Raw genomic sequence first — 16,082 nt, 5'->3', positions numbered from 1 at the left:
TGCCCGGTCTCGCCACCGCAGCCCCGTGTTACCGGGCAGCCCCTGCCCGCAGCCCTGAGTTACCGGGGCAGCCTCTGCCCGTTACCGGGACAGTTCCTGCCCGCAGCCCCTGCCCGTTACCGGGACAGTCTCTCGACCCACAGCCCATCGTTACTGGGGCAGCCCCTGCCCGTTACCGGAGCAGTCTCCCTGCCCACAGCCCTGAGTTACCGGGGCAGCCCCGGCCTGCAGCCCCACGTTACCGAATAGTCCTGACCCGTTACCGGGGCAGCCCCACGTTACCGGGGCAGCCCCTGCCCGTTACCGGGGCAGTCTCCCGGCCCGCAGCCCCTGCCCGTTACCGGGACAGTCTCTCGACCCACAGCCCATCGTTACCGGGGCAGCCCTGGCCCGTTACCGGGGCAGCCCCTGCCCGCAGCCCCACGTTACCGGGCAGCCCCTGCCCGTTACCGGGCAGTCCCGGCCCGCAGGACGGTGCTGGCGGTCCCCCCCCCCGCTCCCCGCAGGAATTAGGCTCCGTGACACACGAAGAGCTCAGCGCTGATTAACAGTTTTTCTCTAATTTGATTATTTCAGATTACACCGCAGCCAGCCTGATTAAGGGGGCGCAGGGCAAAAAGAGCATTTTTTGGGAATGAATTCCAGCATATTTCCTATCGCTATTCCAACACTTCCACCGAGTCTGTGTCCATCGGCAGGGCTGGCGGCCGAGGCAGAGAGACCCCCGGGTCACGGCGGAGCCTCGCTGCCCGCCCGGGGCTGGGGGCAAAGCGCCGGGACACGAGGGTCCCGCAGAGCCCCGGAGATGCGGGCAGAGCCCCCCGCCCGTCCCCGGTTCCCCCTCCCCAAGGACACCCGGCCTGGAGCCGGAGGCTGTGCCCCGAGCCCCCGCGTCCCGGTGGCGGCGGGAGGGGGATTAGAGGGCACCACAGAGATTAATTAACGCGGGTGAGCCGGGATTAGGGGATTCGGGGCGGGAGCCAAGCTGCGGGGCGGGGAGCTGCGGGCAGCAGCGGGAAGGTGTCACCGCGTGTGCCCGGCCCGGGTCACCCCTGCGGCGTCCCCTCGAGGGTCGATGGGCAGCTGGACCCCCCGGAACCAGGGGGCACACGGGCGTGTGGTGAAACCCACCCGCCACACCCGTACTGCGCCCTGTACCTGCACAGAGACACACCTGCACAGCACCCACACAGTGTGCGTCACACCCCATAACTGCTCTGCACCCCATAACTGCCCTGTGCCCCATAACTGCTCTGCACCCCATAACTGCACAGCACCCACACAGTGTGCGGCACACCCCATAACTGCCCTGCACCCCATAACTGCTCTGTGCCCCACAACTGCTCTGCACCCCATAACTGCCCTGCACCCCATAACTGCCCTGCACCCCACACCTGCCCTGCACCCCATAACTGCCCTGCACCCACACAGTGTGCAGCACATCCCATAAATTCCCTGCGCCCCATAACTGCTCTGCACCCCACAGCCGCTCTGCACCCTATAACCTCTGTACCCCATAACTGCCCTGCACCCACACCTGCACAGCACCCGCACAGTCTGCAGCACACCCCATAACTGCTCTGTGCCCCATAACTGCCCCACAGGGCGGGGCGGGGGCGGGGCCGGAGGCGCTGTGGAGGTCGCGGGCGGCGGCGGCGGGAGCGTGAGGCGGCACCATGAACGGCGATGGCAGCGGGGCCAGGGCGGCGGCCGAGCTCCAGGAGTTCAACGCCTTCTTCCCGCAGATCGTCCGCGACCTGACGGAGGACATGCTGGGACACGCGGAGGTGGGAGACGCCGTGGCGCGCCTGAAGCAGGTGAGAACGGGAAGGGGGCGGCGGGACCGGGCCGGTGGGACCGGGGCTGGGAAGGGCTGCTCACCTGGCCGCGCTCCCGCAGGTGCTGGAGTACAACGCTCCGGGCGGGAAGTGCAACCGGGGGCTGACGGTGGTGGCCGCGTTCCGGCGGCTGGCGGGCCCCGAGCGGCAGGACCCGGAGAGCCTGCGCCGCGCCCTGGCCGTGGGCTGGTGCATCGAGCTGGTGAGGAGCGGGACCCCCCCGGGAGGATGGGACCCCTCTGGGGATGGCACCCCCCTCTGAGAGTGGGAGCCACCCTGAGGGTGGGACCCCTCTGGGGATGGGACCCCCGGCCCCTGGAGGATGGGCCCCCATGGGGATGGAACCCTCGGGGATGGGACCCCCCCTGAGAGTGGGACCCCTCCTGACCCCCCCCTGGAGGATGGGACCCCCTTCGTGGGCATGGGACCCCCGGCCCCCAGAGGATGGGACCCCCCCCTGGGGCTGGGGAGACTTCCCTGGGAGCTGGGACCCTCTGGGGTTGGGAACCTCTCTGGGGAGGGGATGGGACCCCGGAGGTCTGGGACCCTCAGGGGATGGGACCCCTGGGGCTGTGCCCCCCGGGGGTCCCCCCATCCCTAAGGCAGCCCCCCTCAGTTCCAGGCCTTTTTCCTGGTGGCCGACGACATCATGGACGCGTCGCTGACCCGCCGGGGGCAGCTCTGCTGGTACAAGAAGGTGAGAGCGTTCAGGAGGGGGTGCTCACGGCTGGGGGGTGTCCCCTGGGGGTCAGGAGGCTTTGGGACACCCCCCTGCCTCCCTGGTGCAGGAGGGCATCGGGCTGGACGCCATCAATGACGCTTTCCTGCTGGAGTCCTCGGTGTACCGGCTGCTCAGGAGCTATTGTGGGCAGCAGCCCTACTACCTGCACCTGCTGGAGCTCTTCCTGCAGGTGAGCCTGCCTCCCCAAGCCCTTGCTGAGTTTTTGGGCACGTTTTCTGATGTGTTCCTGAAATTCCTGGGCACGCTCTGCCTTTAGAGCCAAAGAGGAGCTGAAGCAGGGTGTGGGCTCTGCGCTGTGGGGTTGGGATGCTCCTGGAGGGCTGGGTGCATGGATTGTGGGGTCACGGATTGCTTTGGGTTGGATGGGACCTTTGAGATCATCTTGTTCCACCCCCCTGCCATGGGGACACATCCCACTGTCCCAGGTTGCTCCAAGTTCTGTCCAGCCTGGCCTTGGGCACATCCAGGGGCATCCACAGCTGCTCTGGGCACCTGTGCCAGGGCCTCACACCCTCACAGGGAATTTCTCCCATATATCCAACCTAAATTTCCCCTTTTCCAGTCTGAACCCATTCCCCTTGTCCTGTCACTCCAGTTCCTGATGAACAGTCCCTCTCCAGCTTCCCTGGAGCCCCTTCAGGCCCTGCAAGGTCTGAGGTCTCCACACAACCTTCTCTTCTCCAGGCTGGACATTCCCAGGCCTCCCACTGTCCCAGGCTGCTCCAAGCCCTGTCCAGCCTGGCCTTGGGCACTGCCAGGGATCCAGGGGCATCCACAGCTGTGCCAGGGCTGCCCACCCTCCCAGCCAGAAATTCCTTCCAATATCGAAATCACTGATCTATCACAACCATCACCCTTTATCTTACTCTCCCCGTGCAACACATCATCCTCCTTATTTTTTACAACCCCTTTGAGCACTGGAAAGCTGCAGTGAGGCCACAGATCCTTTCCTTCCTCTGCAGACAGGCTACCAGACCGAGCTGGGGCAGACTCTGGACCTCATCACTGCTCCGGTTTCCCAGGTGGACCTGAGCAGGTTCAGCGAGCAGCGGTACGAGGGGCAGAGCCCGGGGCTGCTTCTTGGGGTGTCCTGCAGAGGGTGGCCCTGGGGCTGCTTCTTGGGGTGTCCTGCAGAGGGTGGCCCTGGGGCTGCTTCTTGGGGTGTCCTGCAGAGGGTGGCCCTGGGGCTGCTTTTTGGGGTGCTCTCCAGCCCCTGCCCTGCAGAGACTCAGCCTGGGGCTGGTTTTTGGGGTGCCCTGCAGCCCCTACATTGCAGAGGGTGGCCCCGAGGCTGGTTTTTGGGGTGCCCTGCAGCTCCTACATTGCAGAGGGTGGCCCGGGGCTGGTTTTTGGGGTGCCCTGCAGCCCCTGCCCCCCGGGGCTCACCTGCTTCCTCTGGCACAGGTACAAGGCCATTGTGAAGTACAAGACAGCGTTTTACTCCTTCTACCTGCCCGTGGCTGCAGCCATGTACATGGTGAGTGCTGGGAGCAGCTCAGGAGGGGCCTCACCTGCTGCCAGCCTGGCCTGGGGGACAGGTCCTGGAAGGCTCAGTCCCCAGGTCCTGGAAGGCTTGATCCCCATGTCTTGGAAGGATTCACTTTTTCCCTGGTCCTGGAAGGATTTATCCCCAGCTCCTGGAAGGCTTTACTTTAGCCCAGGTCCTGGAAAGCTTTACTTTATCCCCAGATCCTGGAAGGCTTGATCCCTATGTCTTGGAATGCTTTACTTTAGCCCCAGGTCCTGGAAGGCTTGATCCCCTGGTGGTGGAAGGATTTACTTTTTCCCTGGTCCTGGAAGGCTTTAGTTTATCCCCAGGTCCTGGAAGGCTTTATGCCAAGGTCCTGGAAGGCTTTATCCCATTTCTGGTCCTGGAATGCTTTGCCTCTTTCCTGGTCCTGGAAGGCTTTATCCCATTTCTGGTCCTGGAAGGCTTTAGCCCCAGGTCCTGGAAGGCTTGATCCCCTGGCCCTGGAAGGATTTACTTTCTTCCCAGGTCCTGGAAGGCTTTACTTTATCCCCAGCTCCTGGAAGGCTTTATCCCATTTCTGGTCCTGGAAGGCTTTAGCCCCAGACTTGGAATGCTTTACTTTAGCCCCAGGTCCTGGAAGGCTTGATCCCCTGGCCCTGGAAGGATTTACTTTCTTCCCAGGTCCTGGAAGGCTTTACTTTATCCCCAGCTCCTGGAAGGCTTTAGTTTATCCCCAGGTCCTGGAAGGCTTTACTTTAGCCCTGGCCCTGGAAGGCTTTACTTCCTCACCAGGTCCTGGAAGGCTTTATGCCAAGGTCCTGGAAGGCTTTATCCCATTTCTGTCCTGGAAGGATTTAGCCCCATGTCCTGGAAGGCTTTACTTTCTTCCCAGGTCCTGGAAGGCTTTACTTTAGGCCAGGTCCTGGAAGGATTTAGTCCCAGGTCCTGGAAGGCTTTATCCCCTGGTGCTGGAAGGCTTTTCTTTAGCCCCAGGTCCTGGAAGGCTTTATCTCATTTCTGGCCCTGGAAGGCTTTATCTCATTTCTGGTCCTGGAAGGCTTTACTTTAGGCCAGGTCCTGGAAGGCTTTACTTTAGGCCAGGTCCTGGAAGGATTTAGTCCCAGGTCCTGGAAGGCTTAATCTCATTTCTGGTCCTGGAAGGCTTTATCTTATTTCTGGCCCTGGAAGGTTTTACTTTTTCCCAGGTCCTGGAGGGCTTTAGTCCCTGGCCCTGAAAGGCTTTCTCCCCAGGTCCTGGAAGGCCTTATCCCAGGTCCTGGAAGGCTTTTTCATCCCTGTTGTTTCTCCCCTCCCCTCAGGCAGGCATTGACGGGAAGGAGGAGCACGAGGACGCCAAAGCCATCCTGCTGGAGATGGGAGAGTTCTTCCAGATCCAGGTAGGAGCTGCCTCAGGCCCCTGGCTGCTTGTCTCCTCCTGGTGATGGGCTGGCAAAACTATCCTTTGTCCTCCTAAAAAGGAAAGAAACTCAGGAGTTTCTTCCACTGATTTAGTAAAAAGCCACTTCATAAGACTTTGGGGACTTCAGACTTAAGGATAGCTAATTAGACAGAAGCCAAAAAGTCTCGCTTAGGCAATTTTATTAGATTTATTTAGAAAATATTTATTTAGAAAAGAAGTGAACAAAGAAACTAATTGCTTTTGTGAAGTGTTTTATCAGGGGCAGGAAAGCCTCTTGCACCTGGATCCGTGTTTTCTGTTTGTTATTTTGCCTTTTATAAAACCTTTTTTTGTTTCCAACACTACACTAGAAGCCATCCTGCTGATTTTTACACCTCCAAAGGTAGCTGAGCTCTCTTAGGTGTGTTACAAACCTCCAAAAGCTTGTGAGACCCGGCTCAAAGAAGCTGATAGAACAGCCAGGTGCTGCCTGTGGCACTCAGGCCTTGGCTTTGGCACACAGGACGATTTCCTGGACTGCTATGGGGACCCAGACCTGACAGGGAAGGTTGGCACTGACATCCAGGACAACAAGTGCAGCTGGCTGGTGGTGCAGTGTCTGCGCAGGGCCACGCCAGAGCAGAGGCACATCCTGCAGGTAAATGCTGCCATTTTACCTCTGAGTTGCTCAGTTCTCTGCACTTTCACCTTCCTGTCCTTCTAAAGAAGCACAACTGTCTCTAAATGTTAAGGACAAGCTTCCCTTTCTGAGGTGAGTGCACTGTGGAGCTTGACAGAGCCTGGGTGTGCACCTGGAGTGCCAGGAGCTGTCACCTGGCTGGGAGGAGAAGAAAGAAAAAAGGGTTGGGGTGTTGTTTGTGAGGGTCCCAGGACGAGGGAAGAGATGAATCTGACTCCATATTTCTTAGAAATAGTATGATATCATATTATATTATGTTAAATTATATACTAAAACTATATTAAAAAATAAGGAATAGATCAGAAGGATAAAAAAAAGATGAATAATAAAAACCTGTGAGAAACCAGAGAGTCTGACACAGCTGGGCTGGGATTGATCATTGAGTAAAAACAATTCACATGGAACCAATCAAAGATGCACCTGCCACATTCCAAAGCAGCAAAACACAGGGAGAAGCCATCAGATAATATTGTTCTTCTTTTCCTCTGAAACTTCTCATCTTCCCAAGAGAAAAAAAATCCTAGCAAAAAGATTTTTCATGAAACATCATAGGAACAAAGAGAGAAGAGAGAACAAAGCTCCTGCCCCGTGAGCTGCCATGGGCCCTGACTGACTCCAGGGTTTTTTCTCAGGAGAATTACGGCTGCAAGGAGCCCCAGAAGGTGGCGAAGGTGAAGGAGCTCTACGACGCGCTGGGCATGCCCCTGGCGTTCCTGGAGTACGAGGAGAGCAGCTACCGGCGCCTGCAGGAGCTGATCGGGAAGCACGCCCGGCGCCTGCCCAGGGACATCTTCCTGGACCTCGCCCAGAAGATCTACAAGCGGCAGAAGTGATGGAGGGGGCTGGCAGGGGGCTGGAGCTGCTCCCTGCCCTGGGAGAAGGCGCGATGGGATGGTCGGGGGGGGCGGTTCGGCCATCTCCCCCCCGGCCGTGTGTCAATAAACATAAATTATTGTATTTGCGGCGCTGCTGTCGTTTGGGGGCTGGATGGCGGGGAGGGGGATGTCGGTACCCACCCCCGGTGCCCCCCGGGCTGGGGGGATGCCCGCAGCACCGCCCCCGCCGCCGGTGGGGCGGGACCGGGCGGCTCCCGGCGGGCGGTGGCGGCGCCGCGGCTCCTCCTCCCTCCCTCCCGCAGCCGCATTCGCCGCCGCAGCGCCGAGGTGAGCGGGGGACGGGGAAGGGGATGGAGCCGGGCGGGGGCTGCGGGGGGATGGGGAGGGCCGCGCCCAGGAGGGCCGGTGCTGCTGCCGGGCCGCCGGTGCGAGCCCTGGGGCCGGGGGATGCTGAGGGTCGGGGATGCTCGGGGCTGGAGGATGCTCAGGGCTGAAGGATGCTCGGGGCCGGGAATGCTCGGAGCTGGATGATGCTCGGGGCTGGAGGATGCTCAGGGTCGGGGGATGCTCGGGGCTGGAGGATGCTCAGGGCCGGGGATGCTCGAGGCTGGAGAATGCTCAGGGCTGAAGGATGCTCAGGGCCGGGAATGCTCGGAGCTGGATGATGCTCGGGGCTGGAGGATGCTCGGGGCTGGAGAATGCTCAGGGCTGAAGGATGCTCAGGGCCGGGAACGCTCGGAGCTGGATGATGCTCGGGGGGGGGATGCCGGGGGCCGGGGATGCTCGGGGCTGGAGGATGCTCGGGGCTGGAGGATGCTCAGGGTCGGGGGGTGCTCGGTGCTGGAGGATGCTCGGTGCTGGATGATACTCGGAGCCGCCCTCCCGCGCTCTCCGCTGCCCGTTCCCTGCCCGGAGCCTCCAGCAGGTGCTCGGGGCCGGAGCTCCCCCCTGGTAAAGCCGGGCCCGGGGGTGCGGTGCCGGTTCTGCAGCGATTCCCAGGGCCGGGGGCTTCCGGCCAAGCCCTGGTCCCTGAGCACCCGTGGTGCCACCGCCCCCAGCCAGGACAGCATCAACCCTCACCCGTCCCCGCCTCGACGAGGCTCCAAGGGCGTTTTCTCCTTGACGGCATCCCCGAGATGCTGCCGTCCCTCCGGAGGGAATCCAGCCCCGGATCATTCCCAGGCCGTGCTCCAGGGACCAGCGGCTGCCCCCAGTCCCTGCCCGGCCGCAGAGCCCCAAACCTGGCAGGAAGCTGCGGGGCAGCCCCTCCCTCGGGCACATCCCCTTCTCTAACCCTGCTGCAAGGTCACTGCCGTCCCTCTTCCCCCGGCTGTGCCTCTCTCCAGGTTTGTCCCGCTGTGCTCTGCCTTGACCAGGAGGTGTTTGGTGCTTGCAGGGAGCTGGATGGTGTGAAGAGAGGAGCTGCTGGCCTCTCCTGGGAGCCCTGGCACTTCCAGCGAGGCAGCACCATGCTGGCTCCAAAGAAAGGCCTCCTGTGCAACCTCAACCACATCCACCTGCAGCACATCTCCCTGGGGCTGCACCTCTCCCGGCACCCCGAGCTCCAGGATGGCTCCACGGCTGGGGGAGAGCAGACGGGCTGCACCCAGTGCCCGGAGAACCGGGAGCCAGTGGATGCCAATTCCAACAATGCCTCGGTGAAATGCCGCTGCTGTGAGTCCCACCCTCCCGAGCCGGAGACGCTGGGGCTGCAGAACCAAGAGGATTTCCCCTGCCTGCACAGCGGAGACGAGGAGGAGGCGGCTTCCCCTTGTGATCCCCCTTGTGATCTGGCTTCTTCCTCCTCCTCCTCCTCCTCCTCTGTCAGTAGCTGCTCGGATTTCAGCTTGGATGACTCCCCGGTCTCGGTGTACTGCAAGGAGTTTGCCAGAGCAGAGTCCCAGTCCCCTGACAAGCAGCTGAACGTCATAGCCACAGAAAATGCCTGGCATGGAGAGGTTCTGGCTGATGGAGAGGCTCTGGCTGATGGAGAGGTTCTGGCTGACCAGCACAGGACGTGCCATGGCACAGACGCCAACCACAACTCCCCGGTGCCCCCGAGAGCCACGGCCGCGGCCAGCAAGAGCCCAGACAGCCTCTGCAGCAACAACTCCCTCGATTCCCACTGCGACGAGCTCTCTCCCGGCACAGCAGCACCGGAGACCACCGGCACCTGCGCCGACCTAGACCCCAACTGCAACCCCCTCCCCGAGCCCGATGCCGCGCCCCCGGCACCGCCGCCCGTGCCGGAGCGGCGGGATGCCGGCATCCCGAGCAGCGCTCCGGAGCCGCGGCCCCGGCCCGGTGGGCTCCCCCCGCCCGTGCCCCCCCGGCCCCGGCGGCGGCTGCAGGTCCTGAACGCGCACAGGGCGGAGCAGCCCAAGGCCGGCCCGGGGGAGCTCTGCAGAGACGCGGCCACCAAGACCATCACCTCCTTCCACGAGCTGGCCCAGAGGAGGAAGAGGAACGCGGCTGGGCCCCCGCTCGCCCAGGCCCGCGTTGACCGCAGTGACTGGCTGATCGTGTTCTCGCCTGACACGGAGCTGCCCCCCAGCAGCGAGCTGCTCTCCGGCACCGCGGGCCAGGAGCGACCCCAGCCCCAGCCCCAGCAGGACGGGCCAGCCAGGCCTCCCGGCTCCAGGCAGAGAGAGGTGACCACGTTCAAGGAGCTGCGGTCCCGCAGTGCCGCCCGGCAGCCCAAGGGCCAGCGGGCAGAGCCGGCCCAGCACCCCCCTGTGCCCCCGGGGCCCCCCGCATCCCTGGGGGCGACACAGCTGCTGGCGCCCAGCGACGGCCACCAGCCGAGAAGGAGACCCCGGCCCAGCCTTCAGCCCATCGCGGAGGGGCAGCCGAGGGACGTGGAGAAGGGGGGGCTGCCCCCAGGGGAGAAGGGGCTGGGCGCTGCCCCGCTCCGGAGGCTCGGGGGTCCCGGCGGGGACCCCGCGGTGCCACGGGCGGCCCAGAGAGGAGACGAGACCCGCACGGGGGGTGAGTCCGGCTCCCTCCGGGGTTCTGCCGAGGGGTTGCGGGGCCACCTGCGCACCTCCGGGCGGTGGGAGCGATCCCGGGGCGCTCCGGGCCGGGCACGGCGAGACCCGGGGGTCCCCCCGCATCACCCGGGACGTTCCGGGCCTGTCCCGGTGCCGCTCCGGGCCGGGCACGGTGAGATCCCGGGGTCTCGCCGCATCGCCCGGCGCCGCCCGGGACTTGCCGGGGCTGTCCCGGTGCCGCTCCGCCCCGCGGCTCCCAGCGCTTCCTCCCCGCCCGGCCCGGCCCCGCCGCCCTTCGGCCCGCGGCTCCATGAGCCGGAGCGAGCCGGGCCCCGCCGCCGGCCCCGCTCCTCCCCCGGGCCCGGGCAGCGCTGCAGCCGCCGCCCCGCCTGACCCCGCTGCCCCGCTCTCTCCAGCCAGGCCCGAGCCGCTCGTCCCCGGAGCCGCCGCTGGAGCCGCCGCTGGAGCCGCCCGGCCCGGCGGGGGAAGAGCGGAGGGGCCCCATGGCGAGCAAACCAAAGGTTTGGGCAAGTCCTGCCCGGAGCCCCCGCGGGGGCGTGGGACAGAACGGGGCGGGAGGGGAGGGGGCAGCGGGAGCCGCGGGGTCAGGGGGTGCGGGTCGGTGTCCTGGGCTGGGGCAGGGACAGCGAAGGACACGCAGGGACAGTGCAGCAGGGACGGCAGCGCTGCCTGCACCGGGCTCCGCCCTGCCCGCTCCCGGCAGGTGATCCGGGAACGCGGCTGCCCCCGAGGGTCCCCGACCTGCGGGGTCCGGTGGTGGTGCCCGGCGGGTCCCTCCACGCTGACCCTTCCTTCCCTGCTCCTCTCCTCCCCTGCTCCTCTCCTCACCTGCTCCTCTCCTTGTCTGCTCCTCTCCTTCTCTGCTCCTCTCCTTGTCTGCTCCTCTCCTTCCCTGCTCCTCTCCTTCCCTGTTCCTCTCCTTCTCTGCTCCTCTCCTTCTCTGCTCCTCTCCTTCCCTGCTCCTCTCCTTGTCTGCTCCTCTCCTTCCCTGCTCCTCTCCTTCTCTGCTCCTCTCCTTCCCTGCTCCTCTCCCTGTCCCCAGCGCTGCTGGTCGCCGTCAGCTCCGCTGTGGACAAGGTCATCGCCCACTTCAGCACGGCACGGAACCTGGTGCAGAAGGTGAGAGCTGGGCTGGGCTGGGCAGGAAGGATTTGGGGATCCCCTCATCCCTCGCAGCAGAATCAGGGTCGGGTGCTGCCCTTCCCCTCCCTCCCCTCTCCCGGTGCCTCCCTCAGGCCCAGCTGGGGGACAGCCGGCTCAACCCCGACGTGGGCTACCTGCTGCTGCACACCCTCTGCCCCGCGCTCTACGCCCTGGTGGAGGACGGGCTGAAGCCCTTCCAGAAGGATGTCATCACGGGCCAGAGGAAAAACTCCCCCTGGAGCGTGGTGGAAGCCTCGGTGAAGACAGGTGAGGCTGGGGGCATGCCCAGGTGCCCGGAGTGCTGCTGTGCCAGGGCAGTGAGTGTCTTTGCTCTGCACCCGCAGGCCCTGGCAGCCGCTCCCTGCACGCCCTGTGCTGGCACGTGGCCGGGCTGGCACCCCTGAGCAGCAGCAGGCAGAAGTTCCACGCTTTCATCCTCGGCCTTCTGAAGTGAGTGGTGTTGTCCCCGCCAGCCCCACCGCCACTGCAGGTTGGAGCTGTCCCAGAGGCTCTAATTTGGGTTTCCTTTGACTTGTTTAGCATTAAACAGCTGGAGTTGTGGATATCTCACCTGCAGAAGAGCCCAGGTAAGGACACGGTGCCCAGGAGCTCCCTTCCCTGCCAGGCTGAAAATCCCTCTCTGGGCTTGGGATACATCCCTGCTTGGCTGGAATTTCCATGGTGGATCATTTTCCACGGTGCATCTTCAGCACAGAGGGTGCTCTGAGTGACGTGGCCCTTGGTGGCCCTTGGTGGGGGGGATGTGACAAGGACAGGGGCCATTCTGCACCTGCCTCACCTGTCCCTGTCCCCACAGGTGTGATCTCCGTGCTTTACTCACCCTCGGCCTTCTTTGCCCTGAGCCAAGGCCCTCTTCCCCACCTTGCTGACGAGCTTCTGCTGCTCATCCAGCCCCTCTCGGTGCTGACTTTCCACCTGGACTTGCTCTTTGAGCACCACCACCTCTCCGTGGACGTCCGGCCCTTGTCCCGCCGGCTGGAGTCCCCGCTGTCCCCTGGCTGTCCCCCCGTCCCTGTGCGGGGGTCTCTGGGGGTCCAGAGCGGTGCTTCAGGGGACAGCCTGGAGGATGAGACCCCGCCCGATGCTCTGGGCAGGGTGGGGGGCACAGGGGGCCAACCCTTCATGGGTGGGTTGGTCCCTGCCCCCCCGGTGGGGGCTGCCCTGCAGCAAACCTTGCAGCACGTGCTGCGCTGGGGCGACCAGCTGGGCCGCGCCTTGCTGGGCTCTGACACCCCCCCGCAGAGTCACGGGCCTCGGGAGGGCACTGGGGGCACTGGGGCTGGCCTGGGTGGCTGGTGGGGCCAGCTGAGCCAGAGCTCCAGGGTTTACACTGCTCCCAGCAAGGAGAAGTTCCCCTCGGTGTGGTGGACGAAGCTGCGGGCGGCTGCGGGGGAGCCCGGTCCGGGCCAGGCTGGGCAATCCCCAGCTGCCACGAGTGAGCCCAGAGGCACGGAGCTGCAGCTCCTTCAGACCAAAGCTGGCCCTGAACGCCCCGTCCCAAAGCCCAGCAGCAGCACTGACACCTCAGGCACCTCTTCCCCTGAAGATCTCTTCTTGCCCACTGGAAGCGGAGCGTTCGCCAAGCTGGATGATGCCAGTGCTGGAAGGAACGTCCTGGCTGCTCCCCCAGAGCCTCCTGCCAGCAGGAACCAGGCAGCGCCTTCTGGCCCAGACGTGGGTGATCCTCCCAGTCCTGACAAGGGCAGCTGGCTGGGCTGGCTCTTTGGAGCCACCAACCCTTCATCCAGAGGCTTCCCCAGCAGCCCTGACGCCGCCTCGGCCAGGTCCAGGTAAGACCCAGCTTGGGCAGGCGCAGGGGAAGGGTCTGTGTGTGCCCATGAGGGGTCTGTGTGTGCCCAGGAGGGGTCTGTGTGTGCCCAGGAAGGGTCTGTGTGTGCTCAGGAGGGGTCTGTGTGTGCTCAGGAAGGGTCTGTGTGTGCTCAGGAAGGGTCTGTGTGTGCTCAGGAGGGGTTTGTGTGTGCCCAGGAAGGGTCTGTGTGTGCCCAGGAGGAGTCTGTGTGTGCTCAGAAGGGGTCTGTGTGTGCTCAGGAGGGGTCTGTGTGTGCCCAGGAAGGGTCTGTGTGTGCTCAGGAGGGGTCTGTGTGTGCCCAGGAGGGATCTGTGTGTGCTCAGATGTGCTGAGGAAGGGTTCCTGAGTGCTCAGTCACGCTGAGGAATGGTTTGTGTGTGCTCAGGAAGGGTTCCTGTGTGCTCAGTCATACCCAGGAAGGGTTCCTGGATGCTCAGACAGGGTTCCTGGGTGCTCCGTCATGCTCAGGAGGGGTCTGTGTGTGCTCAGGAAGGGTTCCTGTGTGCTCAGGAGGGGTTTGTGGGTGCTCAGATGTGCTCAGGAAGGGTCTGTGTGTGCTCAGGAAGGGTTCCTGTGTGCTCAGGAGGGGCCAGGAAGGGTTCCTGTGTGCTCAGACAGGGTTCCTGGGTGCTCAGGAGTGCTCAGGAAGGGTTTTTGTGCCTGGCTCACCACCGTGGTGGCCTCGTGGGGATCTTGTAGGGTTTCCCCTGGGAGCAGAGCAGGTTCCAGGCGCTGCTGCCGTGGCCGTGTTCAGTCCTGCGGAGCAGCAGCAGCTCCTGGGCAGGCTCAGTGCTGCTCGATTGTGCTCAGGAAGGGTTCCTGTGTGCTCAGGAAGGGTTCCTGAGTGCTCAGTCATACCCAGGAAGGGTTCCTGTGTGCTCAGACAGGGTTCCTGGGTGCTCTGTCATGCTCAGGAAGGGTTTTTGTGCCTGGCTCACCACCGTGGTGGCCTCGTGGGGATCTTGTAGGGTTTCCCCTGGGAGCAGAGCAGGTTCCAGGCGCTGCTGCCGTGGCCGTGTTCAGTCCTGCGGAGCAGCAGCAGCTCCTGGGCAGGCTCAGTGCTGCTCGATGAGCTCCCAGATGGCCAAAAAACTCTGAGACCAGCAGCGGGAAGAGCTCCCAGGCGAGCCGGTGGCTCGTTTGCTCTGTGGCAGGAGGCCGTCCCGCTGGCTGGCCCCCAGCCCCCGTGCCCTGGCCGGGCTGCTGAAGGCTCGGGACGGGAGCCGAGCTCCGGAGCCGCCGGGCAGGACCCCGCCCGCCCTGCCCCCGGCCCGCAGGTGAGCCGGGCTGGGGGTCTGGGCAGGGCTGGGGGTCTGGGCAGGGATGGGAGTCTGGGCAGGGATAGGGGGGCACTGGGCGGGGATGAGGGGACTGGGCAGGGATGGGGGGGACACTGGGCAGGGCTGGGGACACTGGGCAGGGATGGGGGGGCTCTTCTGCCTGGGGGAAAGCTCTCAGACACGGCCTGGGTGTCGCACACTGCTCTAGAGGGAAAGCCATGGCTGCACCCCCGGGGATGCCCTTCCCCTGCTGGGCTTTGGGGGAGCCTGAGGCTCTGCCCACCTGGGGCAGATGTTTTTCCCAGACATTTTGGGGACAGATTTTAGCATTTTCTTGTGTGCTTTCTGCCTTTGTGGCAGCTTGTGTGGGGCAAGCATGTGGCAGCTGTTGGAACAGCTCTGCCCAAGTGGGCAGGGTGGGTATGTGGCCATCCCAAACGGTGTTGGGCTGCTTCCTTCTTCCCATCCTCGCTGACCCCGATGTCCCCACACCTCCTGTGCCATCCTTGATGTCCCCACACCCTCTGTGCCATCTCTGATGTCCCCACACCTCCTGCTCTGCTCCCACTCCTTGGCAGGACAGCTCTGCCAAGTACAGACCCCTCCTCGGGGGGCACCTCCTCCTGAGGAAATCCCTGATTCCACCCAATTCCCACCCCTGAGTGCTGGGGGAGCCTCTGAGGATCCTCAGGGTCCCCGGGGAGGCGAGTCTGCGATGACATTTGGGGTTCAAGGGGTGGCATTTGTGACATGGGGGTGACATTTGTGGCACAGGGGTGACATTTGTGGTGCAGGGGTGACATTTGTGGTGCAGGGCAGTCCGGGCACTGTGTGACCACACGGGCACGGCCGAAGGGCACCTGAGCTTCCACAAAGGGGACATCCTGGAGCTTCTCTCCACCGTGGATGAGGACTGGATCCGCTGCTGCCATGGAAACAGCACCGGCCTCGTTCCCGTTGGTTACACATCCCTGATTTTGTGAGGAGGAGGAGGAAGGGACCTGAGGAAGCAGCTGAGCTCGCTGGAGCGGGTGCCAGCTCGGGGAGGGGATGTCTCCTGCCACCTCCAGAGCTTCACCACCTCCGGGGCTGGCAGCAGCTCCAGGGGACCCTGTCCTGTGCCTGTCACTGCTGCATGGCGTCACCGTCTGCCACCGTGTCCCCCGGCCCCTCCTTGGCAGCTCGGGGCTCCTCAGCTGCTGCCCACCCCTGTGCCCAGGCAGGGATGGCTCCTGCCCCTGCCCCTGCCCCGTGTCGCCTCCGTGCCATCGTGTCCTGCCACCGCTGCCACCTCCACGTGCCCTGCCCCGCCCCGGGGCTGTCCCAGCACTCTGTAAATAATTGTAACCACGGGAATGAGCTGGTTCCACGGGGAAAAAAGCTGGAAATAAATAAAGGTTGTGACTGTCCACGCGTGGGATGAGCGCTGGGGCTGGCACTGCCCGTGTGGGTGGGATGCAGGAGAGGCAGGGCTGGGGCTGTGCTGGCTCTCAGCATCCCAAATGCTGCCAGGGAGGCCTCACACCCCAGCAGAAGGTGCCCAGAAGATGCCCAGGCTCCTCCACAGCGTGGGAGAGGCGGCTGCAGCTTCCAGAGCCAGGAATATCCCTGGAGAAGCTGCTGGGGACCAGCCGTGGGAGCTGCGCAGCAACTGGCACCAGCCCAGGCCGCTGGTTCAGTTCTTTAGAGAACTTCAACCCATCTCTTCACAGCCCAGAGGATGGCAGCAGGGGCCGAACGGCTCCAGGTTCTTCATGGTTTTGTCATTGTTTGTGATTTCATCCCAGAATTTGCGTTTCCTGCACCTCCCCAGTGAAAGAAAGGAGTGGCC

General features: G+C 63.7%; 2 protein-coding genes across 2 annotated transcripts; both read left to right on the top strand.

Annotated features, from left to right (window-relative positions):
• Positions 1 to 1,618: 1,618 nt before the first annotated feature.
• On the top strand, positions 1,619 to 7,107 carry FDPS (farnesyl diphosphate synthase). The gene is made up of 9 exons (XM_041397246.1): positions 1,619 to 1,817; positions 1,900 to 2,040; positions 2,455 to 2,535; positions 2,627 to 2,749; positions 3,543 to 3,631; positions 3,985 to 4,057; positions 5,371 to 5,448; positions 5,974 to 6,108; positions 6,783 to 7,107. The coding sequence occupies exons 1-9, from the start codon at positions 1,677 to 1,679 to the stop codon at positions 6,981 to 6,983; spliced, it is 1,062 nt and encodes a 353-aa protein (XP_041253180.1). The 5' UTR covers positions 1,619 to 1,676; the 3' UTR covers positions 6,984 to 7,107.
• A 1,348-nt stretch (positions 7,108 to 8,455) lies between these two features.
• RUSC1 (RUN and SH3 domain containing 1) lies at positions 8,456 to 15,660 on the top strand. The gene is made up of 9 exons (XM_041397216.1): positions 8,456 to 9,974; positions 10,393 to 10,497; positions 11,040 to 11,116; positions 11,233 to 11,407; positions 11,485 to 11,590; positions 11,681 to 11,727; positions 11,958 to 12,951; positions 14,126 to 14,248; positions 15,066 to 15,660. Exons 1-9 carry the CDS (start codon positions 8,456 to 8,458, stop codon positions 15,232 to 15,234), a joined length of 3,315 nt encoding a protein of 1,104 aa, XP_041253150.1. The 3' UTR covers positions 15,235 to 15,660.
• Positions 15,661 to 16,082: the final 422 nt, after the last annotated feature.

The sequence above is a fragment of the Onychostruthus taczanowskii genome, unplaced genomic scaffold (genome assembly GCF_017590055.1).
Source record: "Onychostruthus taczanowskii isolate IOZ18803 unplaced genomic scaffold, ASM1759005v1 scaffold138, whole genome shotgun sequence".
Classification (NCBI taxonomy): Eukaryota; Metazoa; Chordata; class Aves; order Passeriformes; family Passeridae; genus Onychostruthus; species Onychostruthus taczanowskii.
Note: the sequence above shows the minus strand (reverse complement) of the source record. Positions and strands in the feature narration are given on the sequence as shown.